The 22881-nt window shown below is 34.3% G+C and overlaps 1 protein-coding gene across 2 annotated transcripts in view; it reads left to right on the top strand.

Moving 5' to 3' along the window:
* Positions 1-2910: 2910 nt before the first annotated feature.
* Positions 2911-22881, top strand: part of LOC145681216 (uncharacterized) — a 38985-nt gene continuing 19014 nt past the window's right edge. The window contains exons 1-5 of one of the 2 annotated variants that reach the window (XM_081752752.1): positions 2918-2996; positions 7575-7813; positions 9927-10256; positions 11454-11689; positions 17239-17398. In XM_081752752.1, the coding sequence (XP_081608878.1) occupies positions 7597-7813; positions 9927-10256; positions 11454-11689; positions 17239-17398 (943 nt within the window). In that variant the 5' untranslated portion in view covers positions 2918-2996; positions 7575-7596. Of the gene's footprint in view, positions 2997-7574; positions 7814-9926; positions 10257-11453; positions 11690-17238; positions 17399-22881 lie in introns of both variants that reach the window. The other variant, XM_081752753.1, reaches the window with a different exon arrangement.

Below are 22881 nucleotides of genomic sequence, written 5' to 3'. Positions count from 1 at the left end.
GCTGATTCATGCTTTTAGAATATATGTAGAAGTAATTATTGTTTAACCAACCTGGTTGTAATAAAAAATTAAATAACAAGAAAGTTTTACAACACCCAGATGGACCCACGATAAGGCATCGAATATCATCTGGTATAAGTTCTCCATTTGTTTTCTTAGCTGTTGTTCCTTTAATCATCTCTTTTACATCCCAATTAATAGTTTTCTTACTCATTTATTATAGAGAAAATTGTCTGCTAACACCTTTTATGATCTTATATCTTTAAGTTGTTCTCTGATCTTAAGCAATGTATTTTTATATATTCCTCATCCATTTCGCCATTTAATGTTATTATCATCTCTAACTTTTCTTTAAATGAGTTAATACAAGTGACAATGGTTTTATATTCATCTTTTCTTTTGCTTATGTTTAACTTAGAAGACAAACCTGTTATAAAGCACTTCCAGTTGCAAGAGACGTTGTTAATATTGAGTAAATTGTTACAGGTATAAACATATTAATAAATCCAGTTGTTGCAGAAAGTATAACTGATAACGTGATCAAAGTGTAGTATGCATATTTAACAATTCGTAGTTTTCTTTTTTCTTCTTTAAACTGTATTCTAACTTTTGAATGACATCTTCTATTAACTTGATTACTTTCTCTCTTGGAATATCTCTAGGTAAATCAAACTCATTAATTTATTATATAATAAATGGCTAAGGTATTTAAGTTAAGAGTAATACTTCCGTTTTAAGGAAGAAACTCCATTACGAATTAGACAACAGTAGCAACTATTTAAGTATAGGACTAGTTGGGTTTTACAGTACATATCTAACTCCAAATGTTACACATAATGCATTGTTTTACTATGGAGATGAACTTGTTATTATACCAAATGGACAATACAGCTTAAAAAGCCTTAATATTTATTTAAAATCTCGCTCCATAAACATAACGTTAAAAGAGGTTCATATAACAAATAGAGTAAAAATAGAAACAGGTGATATTGATATCACAATGGGAAATTTAGATACTGTTCTTGGATTTCGGTTTTATGAGCTTTTAGAAAAAACAAAACACATATTGGAAGTAAGTTACCAAAGTTTTATCCGTTCGAAACAATTAATGTTCACTGTAATATAGCAGATGGTATGTTTGCTAAAGATACAGAATACACACATAGAGAAACAGGAATTATAGCATCATTTAAAACAGATGCCGAGTTTAAACATAGTATTATTTATGAGCCTACTTATCCATTATTTTTCCCTATATCCAAAGATAAGTTTGACAATTTTGAGATAAGGATAACAGACGAGAATGATTCCTTAATTGATTTTGGTGGAGCAACAACAACTGTACTTTTACAAACTAAGATTTTCTCTTAAATAAATAGGAAGATGTTTTCTATTAAAGGTTGTATGTTTAGTGTTCCGTACAACGAACTAAAGGTTTAAATATTGATCATGTATTAACAAAGAAACAACTTAACGATAAAGCCAAGAAAATTAAAGAAGGTAAAGGAATGGATTTAACTTTAACTACTGCACAAATGAAAAAGATTACGAAAGAGCATATGGGTGGTTTTATTTTTACAATTCCAGCCATTTTAGCAGCTTTAGGAGCAGTTGGCTCATTAGCAGGTGGTGCAGCAGCGATTACTAAAACTGTACTTGATGCTAAGAAGAATAAACAAGCACTTGAAGAACAAATAAGGCACAATATGGCTAATGAAGAAAAGCAGGGGGCAGGTAAACCAAAGAAGTCAAAAAACTGAAACCATTGACCAACTTCGATATAGAGAGGTTGGTTAAAGAATTAAAGATAAAACGATTTAGAGGTGTATTTATTAGTGATGAACTTCCACAAAAACCCTATATAAATGAGTGTGGTGTAGTTAACCTCGATAAATCAGAAAACATTGGTACCCATTGGATATGCTATTGGAAAGATAACAACATAAAGTACGTGTTCGATTCTTATGGGGGTGTTCCTCCTAAACAACTAGTACAATATCTTGGTACCAAAAACTTATTTTACAATGACGAACGAATACAAGACTTTAATTCAGTTATATGTGGTCATCTTTGTGTTAAGGTTTTAAATCTTCTTAACCAAGGGTATTCTTTTAGTGATGTTATGTATATGATTAAAAATGATTAAGTTTAAGTACTTTTATGGCTTATATCCATAAAAGATTTGTTTTAAGATAAATATGGAAGCTATACACAATAGTTTTTTAGATTATTTTAAGAAGCATGAGGATGAACTAGATGCACTAGATAGATATAATTTTTGTCAGTATTTTCAGGATGTTAGCAAGAATGACTTAAAAGATAGAAACAACGTATATACAGCTATTGATTTATGGAAAATACTATTACTTAAATTTTTGTACACGGAAAAAGAGTTGGAAAAGTTACGCCCAATAATTACCTTAAAGGACATGTTGTCAAATTATAGCACCGCACCATTAAAATGCAGTAGGATAGTCCCGACTTTGTCAGTAGAGCGATATCCTGTGGATATCCTGGCAGGATAATCCCGCAGTTGTTGATATTATTATTATTATTATTATTATTATTATTATTATTATTATTATTATTATTATTATTATTATTATAAAATACTTCTTCAAAGAGTAAATACAGTAATTATATAATACTTTTCTATATTATTATTATTATTATTATTATTATTATTGTTGTTGTTTATTAAATAATAATATAATAATAGAAAAGTATTATATAATTACTTGGTCCATCGTATTGTATAATTCTGCAATATCGAAGTAATAATGTTCAGATAATTAATAATGATAAGTTCAAACACACTGTTTGAAGAAATTTCCAGCGCGGCGCGATCGTTCACTGTTTCAGCAGAGGATCGCGAAACGATAAGCAGTTGTTTCCATGATGCACTGCGCAAGACGGGCCGTGATGGAAGTGAGTCAGTGTAGTAAATGTGTTAATCGCTTGTAACCAATTAAAATCCATTGGGCTGAAGAATATAGGTTAAGTAATTTTTGTTTATTCAATACGTATTGTTGCAAATAGTTTAATACACATCAAGTGTAAATGTGATATAATTTCATTGCTTAGCGTGTATTTTCACGGGCAGTTCCGATAAACAACAGAAGTTGCTGATGCAAATAAGCGAAGCAAAATTGAGGTGTTTGATGTGATAGTTTATGCAACATAGCTCGATTCAAGGCTAGATAATATAACTTGCAGTGATTTTTAAAGATTTATGCAGTTCAATCCTCCCGAAAGGATCGAATACGTCAGAGTTAAAAAAAATAATAAAATAAAATAAAATAAAAAAATATAAATAGTTTTTGATACCGTAAACTGATTTCTGACTATATGTTAGTTAAAGTTAGGTCTGTTTACTGTAACGATAAAAAAAAAAAAAATGTTACTTGTAATGCGACAAATGGGATGTAAGCCCTTTTGTGTACCACTTTAAAGAAAATACACAGTGATATGATATGCTCCTATCTGTAACAGTTCCAGTTCAATGAACAGCAAGAAGCGGGCTGTGGGAGCAGCAGTAAGAACATATTAACTTAATGCCGGTCAGTGAAAATTATTGGTTTAGAAATACTACATTTTACTTTCGCGACAATTTTGTTCTTTGTAATAATTTGCCGACTGGCAAGATTTTGAATGTGTAGACCACTGCACATGTTAATAATGTTAATAACCGTGCAATGGGAATAATGTTAGCATATTTTTACGCCCAAGGGCAAAAATGTTACTAAAATTATTTCTGAAACACGGTATCGGCACTACTTTATTAGCAGATGGCTCTAGCAAATTTATCGACATTTCTACTTTTTTTGGAAAATTTTCGTGCTGTTAGACTATATTACGGTCTGTTTGCTTCTGCGATACGATTCTTTTGGTCGGTTAGGTTGGGTAGGTTAGATTGAGATTCTGCTAATAATTACAATCCTTGTGCGGTTACGGGGGTCCAAAACCAGCAGAAAAACAGTATGATCTACCGGAAGGAAGAGTTGATGGTGATGTAAGGTGAATTGAAAAAAAAAGGAGGAACTCATGGAAAGATTGGTAATTGCCCAGAAGTCCACTATGATGCAAATTATCGTTCTTTCGTTCCTAATGATTTTAACAATGCTTAAAAGGGCAGTGCAGATGGTGTATCGTTGAGTACAAGAGTACATACACGGTCCTGGTAAAGTGCCCTTGCATTCAAAACACTCGGCTGTATACCCCACTTTCAGAATTTTAGACATCACCTGGAGCGAAAGAAGGAAATAGCACACACAGAGGGTGCAGAGTCGGGTGTTTTGATTGCAAGGACACTGCCAAAACTGTATGTACTCACACTGCACCCTCTTTTTAAGCGTTGTGTACATCACTAGGAACGAAAGAACGATGATTTGCATCACCCGACACTGTATGAAAGAAGGAGTTCTTCTGGGCAATTAGCGAAGGATATTTGGCGGAATATCTGTCTCGATGTTCAGTAAAGCAGGAAAACACCGTCCGGTAAAAGTCCACTTTGTGCCTCCCAGTATGATTGGCGTTAAGTATTCTGACGTATTTCTTAAGTACAGGGCCAAAATTAGTAAATGTCATTCGTTGTGTCATAAGTATGATTATTTACTATTATTACTATTAGTAAAGCAATGTTAACGTAATCTATCAAGGGAAGTGGAAAAAATGTAAATTTCGTACGTAAAACACTGGACCCCCGCAACGGCACATTGACCATAATTACTTATAAATTTCCTCTATTGACTTCACATCAATAGAAGACAATTACTTAAAACATATTTCACGTGGACACTGGACAATATTTGGTAGGGTGATAATGTGAACACGTGGAGTTATATTTAGTAACATTTTAGTCCATAAGAATATAAAATTAATATTGCATCAGTCACTAGTCTGCACATTCTAAAATCCTGCCATTTGGCCCTTGTACTTAAAAATACTATAAAAATGCTATACTAGATATCTGCATCATCCCTCATACAGCATAGCCTGTGGTGGAAATAAAGGTTCTTTTTGGTATGCCACGGTCTTCAACACGAGGTACGGCTTGTGTAGCCCGCTCCTTGCAGTTCTAATCTGGAACTGTCACTGGTCGGAACATGTATCAAGTGACCATGAGCAATGTCGTTCACACAAACATATGTGAATGGCTCATGTGTGCAATGAACAATCCCAAATTATTTATTAAAACAATGCATTCTGAGCAAGACTATTCACATTTAAAGATGGCGTCGTGTATACAAAATTAATCCTATGAAAGTACAAGAAATCGACCATAATTAGAACCGTTAAAAGAAACAGCAATGACTTCTTCACCCTTGGAAAGATAATTTTGTCCCCATTTAGTAGTGGTAAGCGCGTGGCAGTACAGCAAACTGAACTGCGGAATTTCTGAATTTGAAAAGGAGGCGGGGCTAAAAATAATGGACAAATTTCCAAAACTGATTACACTTTTTTTTTTTTTGTGGAAAACCTGCGAAAGTATGCAATAAAGGGTCTACGTTTAAAAAAAGCTTTCAAAAAGGTAATATTTTCGCAGTATTTTAACTATTGACAAAATTGTAATATGATAGCACACGGTTTGGAGTACAAAATCATTCGCATACATACAGTTTCCTAGCGAAGTGTGAACAATCGAGGAATTAGTGTAGACAGTTAAATTAAAACGAAGAATGTGAACATTATTCTAAAAGCAAATAAACCCCTTTTCCTCAAGCTGAAAGCTGCCTCAGCCTGTTGTAAACGGAAAGAACAGCATCAAATATCTAGGATTTGAAAAAAAAAAAGAAAGAAAAGAAACTACAAAAACACGGTGTAAGGTTAAAATGAGTTCACTCGATGCATTCTACGATACTACCTGGATTCTAACGTGGCACCACATCATCCATGCCCTGTTCAAAGTAATGTTACTCAAGGTTCCCTAATAGGTCAGTGTGGCCTGTGGTGCCTCTTTCAGTGTATGGAAATGGAGGTGTTCTTCAGGGGGAATCGGGAACTTCTACGTCCGGGCTATACGGAGGGTGATAGAGAATTTACTAGTTAAACCCCCGGGGATGTGTTCTGTTCCGTTTGGCTGTATGTAGGCGTGCGTTGTCGTGCAGTAACAACAAACCCTCTCGGAGTGCCCCCCTCCTCCCCTCCCCGCCGCACATTGTTCTGGAAATGGAATTTAGCAGGACAAATATATTTGCTCTGGAACTGATGCTACAAGAGCATTCAAAATGTTAGAACAGCTTAACACTGTCGTGCGGTGGGGTGGCACTGGCCACACTGGCTGGGTTTAAAAATAGTAGTGTTTTTTTACGTGGCCAGACACTGTTACTGGCAGGCACTTGTCAATTAATATTGGCAATTTTCAGTGATTAAATATCGAAAATAGGCATTTCTATTTGCAGCACTGTAATGCAAATGTAAAAAGCGTAAGGTAATATTTTATAATATTTATTTTGCTGCATATTTCTTTAGAAGTGTTCCGTAGTGTAGGGATTGTAGTTTTGGTTTCTTGTTAGCGTGGTCCTGGTTTCAATCCTCAGCCAGAACATCCCACTTCCGGCGTCCACTCAGGGTCAGGAAGCAGCAGGGGTAATGTATTCAGGGTTAGGCAAAAGTATCGGGACAGGCCAATAATACGAGACAGCATCGAATGCGGTGTCGTCATAATCGCTACACTATATGATGTCATCCAGTGATCAGAGAAATTTATTTTATGTAATCTTAATATGTCTATATTACTTTAAGGAGCTGCTGAACCGATTGTCGTTAAAAAAAAAAGAAAAAAAATCAAAAGTGAAAATATTTGTTTACAATTTGTGTACTTACTATTCATGCATATGTGACAGGTTTCGTGTTAAATTTTCCATATATTGCTATTTTCGATAGCATTGTTCTGTTCCATTGACCAGAATAACCCAATATAACGATTCACTCTATGGACCAATAATTCTTTTTTACGCAGGGCTCGAAATGGGAAGTTTCTCGAAACGGAACGCTAGATACTTTCTGATGTGTGCTTCAATTTGTATGAGTTTTTGTGTGGTTCATTGAATCTTCTCACGAGACGGAACGGAATGGTTCCCGCATTTCACGAACCGGAACGCCCTCCGGTCTGCTCCGGGCCATTTTGAAAGAAAGGAAAAGGGGTAATTTAACGTCCCACGATTGTGCCAGCGATAGGGCTAAAGGGGACGATGAAGGAGAATGATGAAGAAAAAAATGGAATGAGAAAGTGGGAGGAAACCCACGAGCACGGTGTTGGCCACCACAAGCTCACATGGCAATGCCTGGGATCGAACCTGGGATCCCGAGCACTACCACTGAGCCACCGTGACCCCCCCCCCCCCGGTCCATTTCGAGGTCTGTTTTTACGTCAGTGTTTGAATTTCGTCCTTGAAATTAGAGCTGAAATGGTTTCAACTGATTCGTTAACAGTTTTCTGCGAGAAACAAACTGAACTCATAAACAAAAGTTGCTGATACGTTTAGCTGTACAGTTATGGGGGAAAAAATTATCATATTTTTGCATGCTTAAACTCTTTATACATCTGTGTTATTCGTTTTTACCTGTTATAGAATTCCATACCGTCAGTGCAAAATGTCTGAAGAAAAGATTCCAGAGGCACAGTATTATGTTGTTGAATTCTCCGACGGGATACAACTAGTGCCGGTTAATTGGTTACTAGATGGGAAAAGAAAATGCTATTGGCCGAATTACAGCAGTTTTACAAAATACTATAAGGCAGTAGAGGAGAAATTAGAACCAAAGGAAGACTGGAGTATCCATAGGGTTTATGAAATTATTGGTCAATCATGTGAGTGTTTTAATATTTTCTTCACTACTTTCTTAATTATATAAAGACTTCGATTTTTTATATGTTTTTTTTTAATTTGAATTTATTGAAACTGAAAAGAAAAAGGAAAAGAAAAAAATGTCAAACGTACAATTTTACAATAATATCTGTCACAAACAAAGAGTATGATTTTTTTTTATATTACTGTAGATATTAAGGGTCTTTCACACAGCAAAATTAAACTATACTAATTCTACAGTATTTCTGTAATATCCTCAAAATCGATAAAAAAATAACTTGAAAAATGGAAATGTAGTGCAATAGACAATATTATTGTGCATGTCATACCGTTATCACGACTCATCTATCTCGATTTGCTGTGTAGTTATTAATAGATGCGGCATGGATTTGTGAGATACACCTATAAGCTGCAAAGGGACGGCTAGATGATTCGTAAAAAGCTAGGTGCTAGGTGATTCGTAAAAATGCAAAATAATATTGTCTAGCGCACTGGGTTCACACTGTTCAATTTCTTTATCTGTTTTGAAGATATTACAGAATAACTGTAAAATTAGTATAGTTTAATTTTGGTGAATGGAAGATCCTTGGTAATCATAATAAAAATGAGACTGTAAACTAAGTTGTGTTTGTAATAATTGAGCGTGCTTGGTGAGAGTAATAGTAAATTCCAAGATGATATATTTGCTGTCAAAAACCTACCACTTGTGGATCAATTTCTCGCTATGACATTCTTGCATTTTTGCATTCTTACATTGAAAAACACTCATGTAATAACCTGTTAACAAAGTTTATCCATACAGATGTAATACTTTATTTTACTCACTTAGAGCGAACGTTCTGACCATGAGGCTATGGGGGAAACTACCAAAATTTTATTGTAACATTTTATTTAGAAAAAATACGGTGCCTTATAATGAAGTAAGGTAACACCAACGTAAATTACAGAAAGTAGAGACAAAGAATATTTTACTTACGATTTGGTCTGTCCTAAGTGGCAGATAGTTTCTATTAACATTGTTTAAATCTATTTATTGCTTGACTTATTCAACGGTATCAGTGATATACTGATCATTGGATATTTGTGACATCGTATACGAAACTTATTTTCTAAAAAAATCAAGATCGTAATGCCGATTGGTTTAAACTTTTGTTTGTCTCGCCTGGAGTTCGTGATTAAAAGTATGATGCACTTGTGTTCAACGTCCAGGGATGTGGATATTTCAATTTTTGGTTGTTTGAAGGTTACGGTTTTCATTCACAGTGCCTCAGGGTTCTTTGAATTTTCATAATAATGAGGCGTTGAATGTTACCAAACGTAATTTTTTAAAAAATAACCATAACGATGGTTACATAGTGGTCATTAAAAAAAAAAAAAAAGCTTCTGACTCGTTGTTGAGCTGAAGCGGTAGTAGCTCCTACGATTGGCATCTACACTCGTTTTTGTGATGATTTGGCGCGAAAACTACTGAACCAATCAATATTTTTGCTACTATGAAACTTTATATAAAGATTTGCCACCAAAAATAAATGTCCCCTTTTCTGTATACACATATGTATACAAAGTGGATGTTAAAAATGGATGAAAAAATGGATCTGAGGGAAACATGTACGAAACCAGAATTTTGACGATAACAGATTTCAGTTTCGTAAGCAAAATTCTCGTGGGCCGCAACAAAGTGCCCCTAGAGGCAAAAGTCGGGCACAGTAGACCTAATGAGTAAAAAGTGCAACTGAAGGTAAAAATGGATAAAAATAAAAGGTGGGTTCAAAAGTGGGTTTTAATTCTGTAAAGGTGCTCCCTGCCTTCCCGTCATTATGGCTCTGGGGTCAACTTGAAAGCATTAAATGGAAAAAAATTGAAACCTCTATAAGAAGCACTATTTTTCGATTCTATAGCAGAAATCAGTGAGTTGCTGGAGCGAAGTCCCAAGTGGTCTAAGTGACACTCTTGGAATAAAGCCCAACAGGTGAAAACACGCTGAGTCAGTTCAAAATGGTCTTGCATTCGCTTTTGTTCAACTCGAAGCAATTCTGACATTGTATATAATTTTACTGACGAACATGATTAGAAGCGATATTAGTACCCTCTAATTTGTTTCAATATTCATTCTAGATTCTTACGAGCGTGGGATGGAGAAATTAGAACTCGCGAGAGACCAGACCGAAGTTGATACTGGTAATGAAGAATCTTTTGAGATACAGAAAAAGAAACGTCGCATACGAGCTAAAAAACAGCAATCATCATCTTCGGACGAAGATATTGCCCTTAGTGAAGCGATTAAGCAAAGTGTTTCTACAATGAAGAAGACTTTGCCACCGGTACCGAATCTCTTTTCTAAAAAGGTCGTAACGAGCACCAATGTGGATGATCCTGGAATGGCAAAAACCCCTAAGCGGAGCCCAGTCACTTCAGATGAGACTACTGCTGTCCAAGAACACGAAGGTTAGTTCCAGTAATATATAAAATTAGATCTTAAATTCAATTCATTTGTAAATTGCCATTTATAGTTTTTTTAATACTTAATATGCTTTTACAGTAAAAATGTTTCTAACGCACGAAATATCAATAGTAACCTTTATTTTCAACCAGTTATCAACAATTCTATGACAAGGGTCCCTCCATACGGTATATTCCTTTTTATTTGTAGTGGGTGGGGTAACATACGCACAATTAGTCAAAATATTTTCTTCCTCAGGGTAATTCTAGGAATGTGAAATGATATTCTACGCTACTGATGATGATGATGTGGTGTTCTGCCCGAAGACAGGTCTGATCCAAAGGTTTGTGGGTAAGGTGAATCCATATGGTGATTTCCCATTGCGTTCCATGGGATGTTGACGTCTTAAGGACAGGAACTACAGTTGAACGAGGGATCCGAACCTTTTGTTCCCAACCTGGAATTGAGCCCGGGACCTCTTGATTACAAGACGAGCTTATCCACTGGAGACATTTGTGCTATGCTATACTTTAGAAATGCTAATGCTACTAGACATTTATGATTTACTTCAAATATAGATTTCTTTAAGGAAAATATATATTAGGTTCCTTGTATTTCTAGAAAAGTAGTCACGCTTAAAGAGGCTGTTATGCTGTCTTATATATATATATATATATATATATATATATATATATATATATATATATATATATAACAAAAAAGCGACGTAAATATTACATTAGGATTTGGAACTTATGTTAAGATGGGATTAACCGCGGGTCAGTCGCGCTACTTGGAGTAATAGATTTTTCTGATGTACATTTTTTTCTTTTATATGCTTCAAGACTTTGTAATAATAAAACGTACCTTTTTTCTCAATAGTTCATTAATGTTTCCTAAATATCATGTTATTGTTTTCTTGGGCTCTATATTTCGCTGTTACTGAACGACGAAGCAAAAAATATTCGGTTGATTTTTTTTTTAATTCCAAGTTCCATGCAAGTCGGCGTGAAACTGGGTAAGGTTACTTGTTAGGGAAGTATTTTCAGATTCGATATTTTCCATATGATGTATATGTACTTCATACATTATCTTGCACTCTACTGGCTAGCTGTAATTCTTTTTTATTTAAAGTGTGTTGCACGTAAAAGTAGTTTTCATTACCAACTAGTAAGAATTTACTGTATTTTTCTTTTTGCTAGGGTGCACTGGATTTCACCAGCAGATGTTGCGAACAATGGCTAGTATCAAATACACTATAAACGATATGTGTCAATCTTTGGCCAGGATTGAGAACAAAATAGACGAAAAGAAAGAGACTGTTGAATTGGATGTACTGGAAGCCTTGATTTTGTCCAGTTACTTTCCCATAACTTCTGTTGAACAAATAGATGCCATAGAATCCAAATTACAGGATAAAGATTACAGAATAAAGCTGGTAAGTCCTTAAAAAAAAAAAAAAAAAAAAAGCAGTTACTACAAATAAGGTATTTTTACTTAGATAATAATAATAATAATAATAATAATAATAAAGAATTTTATTGTCGTTAAGCTATACATAGCAATAGACAATGTCAAAATTTGATACAATATTGATACGTAAGTATAAATAATTAATGATCTATAACTAAATTAATGATGAAATGACATTACAAAATAAATTACAATAACAATATACATTTTAAATACAAGCTCAACACGAGATTACAAAATACGTTACACTTCTATTGAACAATTAAAATACTCCTGTAAAGAATAAAAGGCCGTTACAACTAACCAATTGTATAACTTACTTTTAAATCTATCTATATGTTCATCTTTTAGTGATGCAGGCAACTTGTTATACAATTTTATTCCAATTGTCTCATAACTATTTAATGATTTGGATAGTCGTTGATATGGGACATTTATGAATTTACTGCTTCTAGTATTATACGAGTGGATGTCTTCCCTGAGTTGTAAATTTTGGTGATTACTTTTTATATAGAGGAGTACTGTGTAAATGTATAGATTGATTATTGTCATAATTTTAAGATTGATAAACAAAGGTCTGCAATGAGCTAATTTGTCTACGTTTGAAATAATTCTGATGGCCCTTATCTGTACATGATAATTGATACCCCAAAATAATATACCATACAAAATTATACTCTGAAAAAAAGCAAAGTAAGCCGATCGGACATAGTTATCAGGAACATGATTTTTTAGTTGTTTTAGCAGATATATTACTCTTGAGAGTCTCCCAGAAATATAATTAATATGCTGTTCCCACGATAACTTGTTGTCAATATATATATACCTAGGAACTTCACACATGTTGAGTTATTCTCAGCAGGCACTTCTTTTAGACTAAAAGTCATATGTTGAGTTTTATTTTCGTTAAGTAAAAAACCATTAGCCTTAAACCAAATCACAACCTGATCCCATGTATTTTCAGTTATAGAATTAAGTCTACTAAGATCAGGACTAGTACTTAGGAAGGTCGTATCGTCAACATATAGTATAGAGTAAGCAGATAAAAAGTAAGGTAGATCATTTATCATTAGTAAAAATAGAAGTGGCCCAAGTACTGAACCTTGGGGTTCTCCGTATTTAACTCATGCAATACCAGATTTTTTGTTATTTACAAAAACAATTTGTTTACGGTTTCCTAAATAAGACTTAAATAGTTTAAAACTTAAACCCTTGATACCGTAATACTCTAATTTTTTAAGAAGAATTGTGTGTTCAACACAATCAAAGGCTTTGCTTAAATCACAAAATGTTGCCTGAACAAAATCCTTGTTTTCAAAGCCTCTAATAACCTTCTTTACCAACGAATCAATCGCTCCAACAGTAGATCTACCCTTTACAAAACCAAACTGTGATTCACTAATTACGTTATACTTATTAAGATAATCACATAACTGCATACGTATCACAGTTTCAAGAATTTTTGAGAAGACTGGTACCAGAGAAATTGGTCTATAACTAGATGGACAATCCTCGGGTCCCTTTTTATATACAGGTACAACTCGTGATACTTTTAAAACTTCGGGGAAGATTCCCTGTGTTAGACATTGGTTAATGCAATGGGTAAGTGGCAGTACAATACAATCAATAACTTTTTTAATTAGATTACTCGACAATCCATAAACATCAACACTATTTGAACACTTAAAGTTATTTACAATGTTGAGAACTACTTGGGGAGATATATTTCTAAATACAAAACTATCGTGTATAGGATTTACAGATTGTTCCATTAGATTGACTGCTGTTGCATCAGGTTTGCCAATATTATTGTGTAGGCCTACTTCATCTACAGAGTTCACGAAATAATTACTAAAATCTTCTGGATTGGGGTAAAGACAGTCCCTATTACTCTTAACTATAGAATTAATTACATTCCAAGCTTGTTTACACTTATTAACAGACGATTCGATTTTTGCCGAAGTATACTGCTTTCTCGCTTCATTAACAGCTTGCTTATATGTATTCCTAGCTTTCACATAGACTGACCTAGTTACATCATTTTTCTCTCTCTTATATTTGTTTAAATGTAACATCATTTCACACTTCATTTTGTAAAGTTGAGGGGTATACCACGTGGAATTATTTTCTTTATGTGGCTTTTTCAGTAAGCTCCGATTAACTTTACAAATTCTTTGTGGGATGAATATATCAAAGTTATAGAGAAAGACATTCAAGAAGCGTTCAAACAGTGCATTAGAGTCATTGTAATTCGACAGCAATTGAAACCAATTCATGTTGCAGAGTGAACTCTTAAACTCAGATATTTTACCCTCAGTGATTGGCCTAGAAACAACTATTTTACATTCTGTGGACAAGATATCAACCTCCTTACTTAATAGTGCGTTATCCAATTTTATCCATACACAATCGTGATCAGAAAAAAAAATATTGATACATCACAATGAATTTGACGTAAATTGAAATTTATAAATATGTTATCAAAACAAGCTAGACCTCTTGTTGGCTTCATATTTGTAATACTATAATTAAATTGCCTTAACAAATTTTTAATTCATCTACACTGTTCTCTGTTGTCGTTACGTCAAAATCAGAGTTTAGATCACCACCTACGACTATCTTAAAATTTCTAAAACTAGGCCTACTCAATAAGTTTAGCAGTTCCTCGAGCCTATCTAGAAAGACTATTGAATTACCGTTTGGGGATCCGTATAGTGATACGAAAACCAACTTAAGACAATTAATAACGATACCTGTGGCTTCGAAATCGATTTCAGTACATAGAAAGTCCAGGTCTAATTTCTTACACTTAAGTGAGAGCTTGTCTCTTACAAAAATAGCTACCCCACCATGAGCACGGTGATTCCTACAGAAACTATTAACAAGTACATAGTCATCTAATTTATTAAACACAATTTCATCCTCTTTACACCAATGTTCATTTAAACCTAAGACATCTAAATTATTTCCATTCCCAAAGTCATTTAAAACTACATGTTTATTATTGATTCCTTGAACATTTAAGTACCCCACTTTAAAGTCAATAAAATCAATAGCGTGGCTTTGTTTTACATTATCCTGTTGTGCTATAACCACTTGCAGATTTTTGGCTAAGTCTGCATCATTAAACTCTTTTGATCTAAAAAATTAGCATGAGCTAGAGGTATTGCATCACCTGAGATAGTAGACTGTGAGATTATGAGCTGAGCAAATTTATTACACATAAGGTTCTTCCCATTGCTGTTTAAATGTAGCCCATGTCTTGTGAAATGTGACCTATCTAGCAACTGCAAATCAACGTACTTTACATTTGGGAAAAACTTACATACCTTTGCTATTTTACGATTGGTACAATTCAGTAGTATATTTACACATGAACTCTCTGCCAGATCATGTCTGTTTGGAATTCCCACTACAAACACATTAGTCTTTGTTAACGTACACAGCACCTCGTACAAGTTTCGCACTGCCTCCGGACCCTCATTCTTTGCCACATCATTTCCTCCCGCAATCACAATTAATGTGTCTTTCATGGTCATGTTTTTGGCTAACAACACACAATCTTTCAAAACTTCGCTGGTTCCGGCCCCAGGCTTTGTAATGCAGCTCACATCATAACTTGAGTGTAGTTTTTCTTGTAATAGGTTAGCTATATTTCTAGCATGACTATCTCCAAGAATCAAAACGCGTCGTTTGTTATTTAATTGCAATTTACTCGGAGTTACTTCTTTTTTTCCCTCGGAGTTTTGTTTCACTTCTTGGGCGACGTTCTTTTGTTTCTTTTCACTTTTCTTCCCTATATACAGACAATGATGCTTTTGAGATGAAAATTTCCCTTGCACATTGACCGTTGTTTTTCTTGAGTGTGCAAGGGCACAGTTTTTCCTTGCACTTGAATTTTCTACTACTTCACTGTATAGAACATCATACTTATTGTTCACTGGTACAGAAGATATCGCGCCCACCTCTGCATCTCTGGTTGTTGAACCCCGACATTCAATTTGTAAACGAATATTAACTATTCCAGAAATTAATCTTAATGATGCAATGAGAGACCGCGTTGGAAAATATGATTGACGTGCTACTAATCCATAGAACCGCAGAAAACTCTTTTCTGCTGCCCTTTTGGTTTTCATGCACGTTTCACTCTTCTGTACTTTTGCGTTTGTAAAAGTAATAATATTTGAGACAAAAGCGGAAAAAAAATCACACCGGAGGAGGGCTTCCCCCATAAACCCACCCCAAAATTACCAAAACTATGATGAAAATTAAAATGACCTAAAATAATAAAGAAAAACAGAAATAACTACGCTTTTCCGTTGGTAAAAATTACAACATAATGGGGAAGGAGGCACCCTCTCTATCAGAATTAAAAGGGACGAAGTACACAAATACGGAATCGAACCCGCATCTCCCACACCAAAGGTCTCATTTGCGCCAAGCAGGTTCTTTATATTTACCTTGTGAAACGGAGAAAATCCTACAAACTATCGAACCAACCACCTTCCGAATACAAACAAGCCTAATCTGCACCGATGATGACTGCCCCGGACAACGAACCAATATTCTTCCGAATGTAAAACTCGGACACTAATTAAATTACTTTCTACTGTCCCTTGAAACTTATCCCCTGAGTGATGGGTTGAGAGGAGAGCCAGTGTTCTAAAACCTTTCACAACTAAGGTATTGTAAATACCAATTTTTGACCCAAATTTTGTTTCGATTGTTTCATAATTCAGTAATTTTCAGGGAATAAAACTCTGGGAATTTTGTCTGATATAGGACCCTGATAAACGTTGGCGTTACAGACCCTTGCGGTCCTGAGTTTTTCCAATGCTATCTTCTTGTGATCACTTGACCTGCGTCCACTTGAATAATGGGCATGTGATCAGCAGTGTTGCCTCATCTTGCTCACCAACAGGCTTAGCCGGCAACTTTCTAGATCATCTCTTTATTTAGGCCTACTTGGCTACCCAGTTTTTGTCAGGACTCCAGAGAAATAGGGTACTTTGAGCGGGAATCGAACTTGGGACTAGTTGTACATGAATTCCACGCTTTATTACTAGTCTTTGGAGCCCTCTGAACTAATCCTAATACATAATAAAAATATATATGAGAAGTAGGTAATAAAAAGCAGTAGTCCATTAGACTATAGTTTTGTAAGAACGTCGCGTGAACCATAGTTTAATAGTGTAGGCTTAATAAGATCTGCTGTTGGATCTAAACTCTGGATCGTTTTGTCTTCAAGTTGTTTTAAATCAAGTAAAAAGAATAGCTTCAGACATAGTAAACACTTCGTGTTCACATCATTATCATGTGTTTTGGGGACAGACTTTTACAAGGCACAGAAGTACTAGTACCATTTCTCTGCTGGTTTCCGATACTAAATTTTTACAGTACCGGTATTATTATTTTTCCTTTTATACTTATCTATTTATTGTCTTTGTGATAGTTTCCTTGTTGGGAATATAAGGTTCGGTACATCCCGTGTAAGACATACTGTGTTACTTACAGGTGAATGAACTTCAAAGGATTGGCGGGCATAATCTCGACTCCATTGTTGTCAACCTTTTGAAGCGTACAATGGACAATGAAGTTGCATCAAGCTTCAGTTGGCTTGGAGCCAAAGGGAAGCATGTTTTTCAGAATCTACGTTTGTGTGAAGTAATCATGAGTAAGTACAAAGTATTTATGGTTCATTAATTTTGACGATACCGGCACCTATAGAGGTTCGGTATATTTAAATTCGGAAGTACTTCAATTTTTACAATCTATATTGATGGTTCAGTTTAAGATGCCTAAAGTTTGTTACAGTGGATGTCATAGGAATGTTAAAGTAAAAGCAGAGATTTACAAGTAAAAGTAAAATTGCTTATAAGACAGTGTGTCCTAAAACAGAGTCTGCTCATTTTGCTTGTGAATGAGATGAGTAAGCTCTTATTCGTGAACAAACTCCTGAAATAAAAACTGTCAACATTCCTGTGGTCTTGGTCCAATTAACAGAGCTTATTCATAGAGTTTGCTTCACTTCGAGCCAAGACTAACAGTTAAGAAGCCTTCAAAATGTTTATACCGTTTAAATAATGTAATATTTACAAACAAACAAAAAATGATTTGTCAATCACATTAATTGACATCATAAAAGCTTAAGTTGGTTTAAGATGAACAATGGAAACTAAAGAAGAAATTATGGGAAGTATTCTATGAAGACAAGGCTTAAGGAAAAATGGATTGCCAATTTCCATTATATGAAATTAAAATTAGCCAATTTTCCTTCTTCTGTTGAATAAAAACGGAAAATCAAGTGGATTAAAATAATTAAGGAAACTAGCTGAACTAAACAACTTTTTTGATGTCAAAAAAATATTGTCACTGTTATTTACGCTTAAGAAGGCAACAAACAAATGTAAAGAAAGCACTGAACAGTGACAAAGTAGTGCGGTTCAGTGTTTTCACTTCTTAGTCCACTTAGTTATTATGACTTTTTAAATCCGTGTGACTCTCGGACTTCATTCAACAGAAGGGAGGATTATTCCCGAAAGTTAATAATGTATCAATGTTTTATAACCATGCTTTATATGTCACATATCTATGTTTACGTGCACTTCATGGACACCAGCAATATTCTCGTTTCCAGAACTCCGTTTATGGGAGTAGGATACATACTTAACAATACCTTGACAAAAGAAAGAAAGAAAAAAAAACAGGAAAAGTGCTCAATGGTATTGTTTTTTAAAAGTTTCATCTGATGACTACGTCCGTATCTCTTGGAAATAGCCTGAATAACGAGAGTTAATGTTAAAAAGGAAGTTCAGAAATCTCAAATATTACAAGATCGACGATTGTGTTAAATTCTCATTCTTATTGTAGACAATTATTAGATTTGTACTAATATAAGGGAAGTGCCGGTCCTGGGTTCGAGTTCCGGATGTCCGTGTTCGAAGCACCAGATATAAGGGGAATGGGGTTCGATACTCGTTTGTTCCAGTTCGAGAAGACCGACTAACAATAATAATAGGATTCAAACCTTGGATCTCTCAAAAATCTCCTTTACAACATCATTCAAATGCACAAATTAGTAAAATGACGTAAGAGACTGGCAATAAACAAGTATCTTTACTCCTCCACGGTCCTAAGATTCGGGCGTTATACGTATCAGAGGCATGAGCCGTATACCCACCATCGCTGAAGCGTCAGCTCCAAAATACACTGGTCAATACCTGTAAAAGAGTGCAAGGTAGGATAGCCATGCGTGATTAACACCAGATGAGTAGTGGGAGACGAAAGTAAACGTTTGAACTTCTCTATTGATAGGTACTTTACCTTCTGATAAACACTTTACGTCGCATACGCTTTAACTTGTACACATTTCGACAGCTAAAATAAACTCATAACTTATTAAACACATCTAGTTAGCACTTTCTTCACTTCTAGGAATAATAACAAGAATTGTAGGTAACTTTGTATTAATATTCACTTCATCTTGATTACATGGACCATATATAATATAAAACAACACTGATATTTTCAAATTATGATTAATATTTCATTCAAAAACAAAGTGGCCCTTTCGGACGATTTCGGAACGACACGTAAGCGCGCAGGACGATTTCGGCGAATGTACGAAAAAAAATTCACTAGTACACTATTACTTAAGAATGAGTTTTGCGTCGTCTTCTATAAGTTTCCTCATTTGAAAACTTAACTATAATTGATGAATATGTCTACGTTGCTAACTAACAGTTGGTGCTCTCCTTGACATTGCGGCTTGTGAATCATAGTTGTATGATTATATGGTTTTCATTATTCACTAGTATGTGAAAAGGTACTGGTTTGTTTACTTAAATTCGAGTGTAGTGTTCCTCAAATCATTTTATATTATTTTGGAAGTTAGACACTGAAACTTTACATATGTCGATACTTTTAGTGAAGACAGAAACTTGGTACATTTACTTCACATGACGTCTAGCGAGACACACCCGCTTCTTTTCCTGCGTCACATAGTTGCCAGTTTACAGCGCAGGAATACACTGACTAAACTAAAATATAGTTCGTAGAAAACATTAAGTTTTTGCTTTATTATATTGTTAATAATATATAATAAATGGTCCATAGGTTAATAGAAATCACATTAAAACACTGATTGTTCCAATAAGTTATGGAACTGATGATTATTGATAATTTTCACATTGTCACGTAAAGATCTGTCATCGTCATGAGGGCTTGTGCGTGGGCGTTTACAACGACAGTAGCTAAATTTTTCCTCCAAATATGGGCTGACGGGAGGAAGCAAGACTGTCTAGAAAAGTGAGGTACCTTTTGGGTGACAAATTCTTAAGCATTGTTCTCCTCCAACTGTTAGCTGATTGCATTATATTTCTAAGAATTGACGTTGGGGAAATACGAGGGTTGGTTTAAAAATCCAAGCCAATCCATACTGTTATAGATGGCGTCGAACGGAATGTCCACTGAAGGTATCACAGAAGTGAGCAAGAACCCTGGAATCCAAATCTTTCTAACCACATTGCAACACAAACAGCAATCACACCACTCCATTAGTCCATAGAGGGTTAATATCATTTGTAGTTCGTTCACATTGAAGAATAACAGTTTGTAGGCTTCACTCGAACGCACATGATCGCGAAATTCGAAGAATAACGAACGCGCGGGCCATTTACGATAATGCGAGGGCCGTTTCGTAATTGTCTTTTGAGTCCTTTCATTTTTATTATTTGTTTATATTTTCCATTTATTTCAATTATTCCTTGAAATATAAACACAAAATAATTTCAATATTTGAATATAAATCAATAGTTATTTGTAATTCAAAATACTATTCAGCATTGTACATTATAGTCTTTCAAAATTCAAACCAAATTACACAAACATATTAATATATTCAATAGAATAATATATTTAATAAAACAGTACATTTGGTAAGGTATTGTATTCAATGCCGTATTTAAGAATGCACAGTAAAATATAAATAGTACAAACTAAATGTATACCAATAAATTTAAAATGGTAAAATTAACTTAATATTTTGCAATAATACTTCTTAATTTCTAAAATAAAACACACAATATCACTCAAGAATAGCATATATCACTAAATAATTCAACTTATCATGATTTTATTTTTCACGAAAATGAGATATTCCTTCCTACTATAAGTGTAGAAAATTTATTACAATGAAAACATCAACATTATTCATAAAATTCAAAAATGTACTTTCATTGACATGCTAACACAAGACATTTATCAAGAATATTCGAAATAATTCAACACAACTAAAACATATGATATAGTGCACACGATTGGTTCACATTTTGTTAAGATTACATATTAAAAACACATGTGTAAATATAACACTAAAAATATTTCATTTACTATGAAATGAAAGACTGGGCACATGTGAGCTCGTCACGCTCAAAGTATAAAAAATATACTGCCTGCATTAAGTTAACAAGACCCTACCCCAATTATTAATTAATATCTTTCCATCCCCGAAGCAAAGTGAAAAGATAGAACGTTTGGTTAAAATTCAAAGTAATACAGAGGGGACTAATAAGAAAATTGCCTACTCCGGGCATTACATAATATGAATAACCCATAATAGTGGAGGGACCTTTGCTTCAATGTCTTCAAGTACTACTTGAAATGTTTTCGTATTCAACGAAAAGATTGATACAAAGTAAATGCAACAATAGTTGCTAACAATTATCATGTAAGTATTCATTTTACTAATCTCACATTAGCATTTGAACATTGATTCTGTGATTTTTTTTTATATTCTCCCGTTTGTGACTCAGTGGTTCACCACGTAGGCGTGTTTAGTTGGAAAACAAGGCTGCGGTAGCCCACCACATCAGTAGGAGTCAGTCATCCTAAGTTGATCACTGTGATCTTACCAGAATGCTAATTAAACAAAACGAGAGGGTTAATAACATTTATCAATGCAAACTCTAAATTATGTACGTTACACCATGATGATTCAGTGAGATATTTTAAATATGAATCTAATTCTAAAATTTCATCAAGGATTTTGCCAATTCTATTCAAGTTAATTTTGGAATTACATTCGCTTGAAAGATTTACCATTACAGCATTGACGGAATCATAAGTCACTTCTTCAATACAACTATTCAACTCAGAACTTTTACTCTGTTCTTTTAGGATATCATCACTTTTGGTTCCACAGTGTTTAGTAGCTAAATTAAGCCAAATGCTCTTTGTTTCTTTAGTAGGTTTCCAAACTTTTAATCTGTCAACTGAATGTAATCCTAAACATTTACCAGTGAGTGGATCCGTTAACTCAAAAACCTTTACTGAGACCTTATTAGAACACAACAGGGGACCTTTGTACAGATAAAGAAATTTTGAGATTCTTTTGTCTATGGCTGAACTCAAATTCGTTTGCTTCAAGAAAACTAAATCATTTTCCTTTACCTTATATTTACTTTCTTGTTTCAGGTTATGCTTAACATTTCTTTTACGAATTATTTCAGTTCTTTTCAGATCTGCCATAACTAATTTGTTATCCCACAAAACATATTCATCTGCGTCCTTTTCAGTAACCACAATACCAAAATGCTTAAATGCTGATTCAGACGGTTTTACATTCAAATGCAAGCTGGCAGGGCTTACACCTAAACTACTTGAAATTGAATAATTTAACAAAATTACAATTTTAGGGATGATTTTTCCCAAGCAGTGTGATTTTCACTACAGAACAATTTAAATAGTCGATTAGTCTCACGATGGATTCGTTCAACTGGGTTGGAAGAAGCGTGATATGGTGTTACGTAATGTATTTTGATTTCATATTCTGACATTTTTTCTTTGAATTTTCGAGAAATGAAACAGCTACCATTATCAACCAGAATAGCACTAGGAATGCCTAAATGCAAGAAATACAATGATTCCAAACAACGTAAAACACATTTGGTGGTAGCATTTCGCATCGGATACAAAGTGTAATATCTAGTGAAAACATCTAAAATTGACAATGCATATTTATAACCTGAGGAAGAAGAAACATATGGTCCTAAAATATCAATTGAAATAAGCACACGAGGACCATTGACAGTAATACTTTCCATTGGTCTAGCCGGTGGTGATGTTTCGTTTCTTTACATACAATACAATCATTGATAA

This window comes from Thermobia domestica, chromosome 3 (genome assembly GCF_964235325.1).
Source record: "Thermobia domestica chromosome 3, izTheDome1.hap1.1, whole genome shotgun sequence".
Lineage (NCBI taxonomy): Eukaryota > Metazoa > Arthropoda > Insecta > Zygentoma > Lepismatidae > Thermobia > Thermobia domestica.
Note: the sequence above shows the minus strand (reverse complement) of the source record. Positions and strands in the feature narration are given on the sequence as shown.